This window comes from Myotis brandtii, unplaced genomic scaffold (assembly GCF_000412655.1).
Source record: "Myotis brandtii unplaced genomic scaffold, ASM41265v1 scaffold655, whole genome shotgun sequence".
Classification (NCBI taxonomy): Eukaryota; Metazoa; Chordata; class Mammalia; order Chiroptera; family Vespertilionidae; genus Myotis; species Myotis brandtii.
In genome coordinates, this window is record NW_005370542.1 from 2,357,235 (window position 1) to 2,364,011 (window position 6,777).

General features: G+C 45.7%; 1 protein-coding gene across 1 annotated transcript in view; it reads left to right on the forward strand.

Moving 5' to 3' along the window:
- The window catches only part of MSL3 (male-specific lethal 3 homolog (Drosophila)), a 15,366-nt gene extending 14,360 nt beyond the window's left edge, over window positions 1-1,006 (forward strand). Inside the window, exon 14 of the mRNA XM_014528829.1 lies at window positions 147-1,006. Within this exon, the coding sequence (XP_014384315.1) occupies window positions 147-246 (100 nt within the window). The 3' untranslated portion in view covers window positions 247-1,006. The remainder of the gene's footprint in view (window positions 1-146) is intronic.
- Window positions 1,007-6,777: the final 5,771 nt, after the last annotated feature.

The following is a 6,777-nucleotide window of genomic DNA, read 5'->3' on the forward strand; positions in this document are numbered from 1 at the left end:
GTCCCCACCTCCTCCGAGATTCCACACCCTGTTCCATGTCTCTGGATCCACTCCGCTCACCCGTGTATTTGGTTCATTAGATGCCACAGATGAGGGAGATCATGGGATGCCTGCCTTTCTCTCACGGGCTTCTTTTCTCCTTGCAGGTTTTTAGCAGAGTACCATGACGACTTCTTCCCAGAGTCTGCCTATGTCGCCGCCTGTGAGGCGCACTACAGCACTAAGAACCCCAGGGCCATGTACTAGCGGTCGTGGCTCTGCAAGAACAGCTTCTCTGCGGAGCTCTGCGCTCTTGCTCCCCAGGAGAGAGCTGGGGAGCCGGTGGGAGAGGCGATGCCCACCCTAGGGGGGCACTACAGAGGCGGGCCCAGTTCTTTGAGTTATTACATCCTGTAGTTGTTATTTTTAAGTAGTACTTTCTTGATGCCTGAACAGCCTGCAACATCTGACCCCAGCCGCTGCACGCGCCACCTGCGGCGGCCGTAGAGCGCAGCCTTGTCCCTAGTGAGATGTTCGGGGAAATGCGCGCAGGTCAGGCTGTTTCAGTAGGAATTGGCATCATTAGCAATAACCCCACTTTTTAGTTCTTCGTTAGCACTAAGCAAAATGGTTTTTGCAAACTTCTTATTCTTAGATGATAACTGAGCAACTCTATAATAAATTTTCGTTTTGCTCGGAAATTGCCAAGTAGTCCCCGAAGATTTCAGAAGGAATTGCTATTGGAGGCCAAAGAAAAGGGGCAGCTAGACATTTGCTTGCAGTTCCTTTTCTGTAGAGCCTTATTTTGGGTGATCTAAAGAAAGCCTTGCCTGATTTGTTTGAGATTTTACAGCTCTACTTCGTTGTGTAATGTGACGCTTCCCGTTCTGTGAGATGTTATTTTTGAGGTCCTAAATAAAGCCGAGCCCGTCTTGTTGGAAGGAGCCAGGAGAGAGTTGGCAGTCTGGCCTTGTCCTCTTTCTTGAGTGCAAAGAACAGTCAGGTCACTTCTTGGCTCTTAACTTCTCCTTCTGTCTTGTGTCCCTTTGTGCCTTTTTCATGACGGCCTTTGTTCCCCTCTCCTTGGATGTTGTGTCGCTTGGCGGCGGGACTAGAAGGTGGCCACTGGCAGTCGGTGCAGCTCTTAGCTGTCTTGTTGCTGCACTCCGGGCTGCTCGGAGGGCCAACCCGTTCATCCCCTGCCGTCCCGACCAGCTGACGGTCTCTCAGGTCCCCCTTCTGATCCTCACCCTAGTCTCACGGGCCTCACCATATCCAGTGATTGATATTTCAGTCACTCGCCTGTCAGGATGTTTTAGAAAATCCTAACTCGATGGACAGGATGCTGGTCCCATACCAGCCTGGAGTATAGCGCCTGCCTTGTCTTGTATGTAACTCGGCTCCATTGTCCTTAATTTCCAAAGGTCACTGGTCATGATCAGCAAGGGCCACAGGGAACTTTTTATTTCATTTTATATTTTTATTGATTTCAGAGAGGAAGGGAGAGGGAGAGAGAGAGAAACATCCATGAGGAGAGAGAATCATGGATCAGCTGCCTCCTCACGCCCCACACTGGGGATCCAGCCCACAACCTGGGCATGTGCCCTGACCGGGAATCGAACTGTGACCTCCTGGTTCATAGGTCGAAGCTCAACCACTGAGCCATGCCGTCCGGGCCGCAGGGAATTTTTTTTTAAATTTGTAAATGGTTTCATCAAAGAAACTTCTGCATATACTGACCAGTGAGAATCAGAACCTCTGAATTGGAGTCGACATCATCTTAGTGCGCGTCGTTGCTCAGTAACTCAGGTTTCCGTATCTGATCTGGAGTAGCATCGGGGTTCCCCGGCTTTCATCTCATTGGCTTTCCGCAGTGTGCGTACAGCCGGTGCCCCTGCAGCGGGCTCGGGATTGTTCCAGAACTGTAATCGGTAATTCTTCAGGGCCCGGGAAGGAAAAGTTTCCCTCACAAGAATCTGCTCGCTAAATATCTCCAATGAAATGAACACAGACTCTCTGGGAACATTTCTATAAGTATATATGTCGAGTTTACAATTCATTAATTTTCTAATAATGAAAAATGCTTTTCTTCCCCCAAAGGCATTTCGGAATCAACTTCTCTTAAGCGGAGTCTTTGCAGCTTAGGTTGCCTTAACTGTTGAAAATATTCTCTCTTGATTGTGTATTAATAATTTTTCAAATAATTGACCAGTTAGCATATGATTGGAATGCCTAGACCATCCTTATAAAAATTATACATGACCTTCCTTTTGGCCATTTTGAAATGGTTACTTTCCTAAACTGCCAAACCTGCTGTTGAGTGGCACGTGCATCGTGTTCACGTTTTCCTTTTAAGGCATGTGAAGGTGTATTGCAAATAATATTTCAGTCACTTGAGTATCAGAATCCTGTGCTCAAAACCACTGAATTAGACAATTTTAAGGTGAGTTTTATGGTGTGTGACTTACATCTCAGTTAAAAGGGAGATCTAGGTATTGGCTGTGGCTAAAACCCAAGAAAAATACACCGTGAAAACCCATTTTTGAGAACTTAAAAGGCTGTTTGACCCAATGTTCTTTCAGGCCTCACTGCCCAGGGCCGGCCAACGTTCCTTTCCTCACGGCACTGAGTTCGAATCTCACCTGAACTTCAGAAAACCCAGGGCTGCCTTCGTGCAGTTTCCTTCGTGAGCAAACATGGACTTAGGTCCTCAAACTTCTTTGGCTTCCAAATTCTGCATGAAGGGACATGGGAGTAAGTCCATACCACATTACGATAAAAAGCAAGAAAAGGCTAATCCAGTGGTCGGCAAACTGCGGCTCGCGAGCCACATGCGGCTCTTTGGCCCCTTGAGTGTGGCTCTTCCACAAAATACCACGTGCGGGCGCGCACGTACAGTGCGATGGAAACTTCGTGGCCCATGCGCAGAAGTCGGTATTTTGTGGAAGAGCCACACTCAAGGGGCCAAAGAGCCGCGTGTGGCTCTCGAGCCGCAGTTTGCCGACCACTGGGCTAATCCCTGGGTCAGTGACAGCGAAAATAACAGGAACTAAGAATATTGCAAATCCTAGCCAGTCCATCTTTGTAATCTTCATGTCTTAGCATTTTGCAACATCAATCTTCGTCCTTCCAGAAGGTCACGAGGAACCACAGGTAGTAAAGGGCTCCTGCGTTTTCCTATTGATTCCTCCCGTTCTCACTCAGGTTTACGGCCTTCCGGGGAATGATCGAATAAGTCATTTTGGAGCTCTCCTTTGGCACCAGGTAAATTACAGCCGCCTGCAGTTCTATTTACTGCTCCGTCTTCAGCGTTGTAGAGGTGACTTTCAGACAATTTCACATCGTCAGCTTCTATCAGTTGTCCGTTATTATCCAGAAAATCATTGGGGATGAGATGATTTGTGAGCTGAATAGAAACGCACCTATTAGTGTCAGAATGAACGCTGTTTAAATGCGCGTGGGCAGTTCATAAAACAAAGCGAAAACCGAAAGTGCAGTCTTGGAGGGAAAACGGAGGAAGCTGTTCTTCTGATAGATGATAGTTCATCTTACCTTTTATATTCTGTAGCACAGCAAGCTTAACCAGTCCTAGGAATGTGGTCCATAAGAAACCATGGTGTGGTAGACAGATTGAAAAATATTCCTCGCTGGGCCTGCGTGGCTCAGTGGTTGGGCGTTGACCTATGAACCAGAGGGTCACCGTCTTTCTCTCCCTCTCCCTTTATGAAATCACTAAGATTTGTTTCCAGCCACTGTTTTAAAAAGAAAACATTTTGGATTGTGCGAAAATTTCCTTTACCATTACCTGGATCTCTACCCCTGTCTTTTTTTTTTTTTTAAAGACACCAATAATACATTTTATTAGAGAGAATGGGTGAGAGAAACATTGATTTGTTGTTACACTTAGTTATGCATTCACTGATGGATTGTTTGTGCCCTGACTGGGGATTGAACCCACAACCTTGGTGTATTAGGACGATGCTCTAACCAACTGAGCTACCCAGCCAAGGCCAACCTGTCCTTTTTCCAGAGGCAATACAGTGGGGCCTTGACTTACGAGTTGTTCAGAGACTGAGCTCGTTAAGGAGCTCGTTAACTCAAATTACTCTGTCAACTCAATGCAAAAAATCGGCTGAGAGACAGCTGGTATCTCAAAAAACTCGTTAGTCGGGACACTCGGAAGTCAAGGCCCCACTGTACCTCCCTGAGTTGAGGTGTGGACTCAGATAGTACACATGGAACTCCTTGTTCTTGTACTCTTCATCATGTTTTTGACATATACATAGGTGCATATTTATACACACAGGTACATGTTTATATACCTGACATGTATAATACATAACTATACGTATTACATACATGTATTACATATTACATACATATGTTTACATAACTATATCAATTCGTGTTTTTACATACGTACACATTTACTTTAATCCTAACGGCTGTATAAGGGCCTGTCACGTGGCCATATTAATTCCTTTCCCGTTGTCGGACATGCAGATGGCTTCGAAACTCCCCTCTCGCGAACAGAGCTGCGAAACAGCCCTACATAGTTCCTTGTGTCCAAATGCAGTCTCCCAGTGGTTCTCAACCGTGGCTGCACATGAGAATCACCTGGGAATCTTTTTAAAATCCTGATTTCTGGGCCTCCTCCTCCGGAAATTCTGTTTTTTTGTTATGGGGTGGGGCCACAACATGAGTAACAAAGAAACAATTTCCAGAGGATGAGGCCCAAAAACCAGGATTTTAAAAAGATTCCCAGGTGATTCTCATGTGCAGCCACGGTTGAGAACCACTGGGAGACTGCATTTGGACACAAGGAACTATGTAGGGCTGTTTCGCAGCTCTGTTCGCGAGAGGGGAGTTTCGAAGCCATCTGCATGTCCGACAACGGGAAAGGAATTAATATGGCCACGTGACAGGCCCTTTCACTTAATTAGGGTCCTCCTAAGGCTTAGGAAGAGCCACACTCAAGGGGCCAAAGAGCCGCATGTGGCTCGAGAGCCGCAGTTTGCCGACCACTGCTCTAGGCCATACACCCAGGATTGCTGGATGGGCAGACACAGGCTTTTCACATTTCCTGGAGTCTCAAGTTACCCCATTAGACAGGGACCTGGCTTTATCAGAGTTTCTGGGTGTTAAGTTTCAGCGCAGCCATCTTGTGGGACAGATTGGTAACACAGGGAGCTAAGAAAAGAAAAACTGGATACAAGCTTGAAATCATTTTGAAACATTCCACATTACCTCATCTCACACCACCACCACCCCAGTGTTTTTATGCAGGATTGGGAATTGCTATTCGGTGGTCTCAAAGAAATTACAAAAATAAGAAATTAATAAATTTGCTCAGCTGGTGTGGTTCAGTGGTTGAGCATCCACCTATGAACCAGGAGGTCACAGTTCGATTCCTGGTCAAGGGCACATGCCTGGGGTTGCAGGCTCCATCCCCAGTAGGGGGTATACATGATTCTCTCTCATCATTGATGTTTCTATCCCTCTCTCCCTCCCCCTTCCTCTCTGAAATCAATAAAAAAAAATATTAAAAGAAATTTTTAAAAATTTAAAAAAGATAAATTTACAGTGATAAGGGGAAGAGAGGGTGGTCTGCTACTTTGCTCACCAATTGGTTTCCAGGGCAACTATGAATGACATGGAAAGGAGTTCATTGGTCATCCAAGGAATATTTCATATACTGTATTGTTTTGAACAGGGCAAACGCACTCCATTTGATAATTTCTGAGGGGACTCAGGTTTATTAGTCAATAAGGCAACCTAGTTCTTCTGGTTTTCTCAATTGAAAAGTTGTTTGAAAACCTGCATTTTATCATGCCAAGACATGAGATGGTAAATAGTGCATGGTATGAGCAGGGTTAGGTCAAACAATATTCTCTCTGGAAATAGGAGAAAATCACTCTTGTCGTCTAAGCAGTAAGTGGCTAAATGCTCTTAGATTTTTGTCCGGCTGGTGTGGTTCAGCAGTTGAGCATCGACCCAGGAACCAAGAGGTGGTTGGTTGGATTCCTGGTCAGGGCATATGCTGGGGTTGCAAGCTTGATCCCCAGGAGGGGCGTGCAGGAGGCAGCTCATCAATGATGTTCCTCTCTTATCGATGTTTCTCTCTCTCCCTCCCTTTTCCTCCTTCTCTCTCTCTCTAAAAATCAACACAAAAGCATATTTAAACAAATAAATAAATGTTCTTAGATTTTAAACATCCCCTCTCAAAAGTGGATTAAAACACAAGTCTTATTCTTTGGAGAATAAATGTTCTCCAAAAATTGTGTGCGCCCTATGTCCTCTGAGCTCAGTCCAGACCAGCTGATCTAACAGGATGATGTCAACAGGCCCGGATTGCTCTGGGCGTGTAAGCGTATTTGAAAGCTGCCTGCGGTTTTTCGATTTCTGACAGGTTACATTATAGATGCTCCCTAACGCAGCTGCTCTTAGTTTAATATTCTTACAACTGGCGGTAAGAGTCGCTGGTTTGTAGAAGTAAGACTCCCATCATGCATTTGGTACAGAAAAATGAGGAGGAAGGAAACGATTGGAAAACGACATCCGTGCCCTTAAAACTCCCCGGGCAGGCGGATCACAGAGTCCGGATTAAAATGCGGAATAATATTCATGAACTAAACTCTTGCTCGTTCCCGGAAGTGACTCTGAACAGGAACTTCTGATGCTAGTTGCTCAGTTCCGTCCTTTGAGCTTTTTGGAATCAAGGCTCTGGTTTGGGAACTAGACAGTGGAGTCTGTACCCCTGGGGGAAATTTGATAACGAAGTTTCAGGGGAAAAGTTGC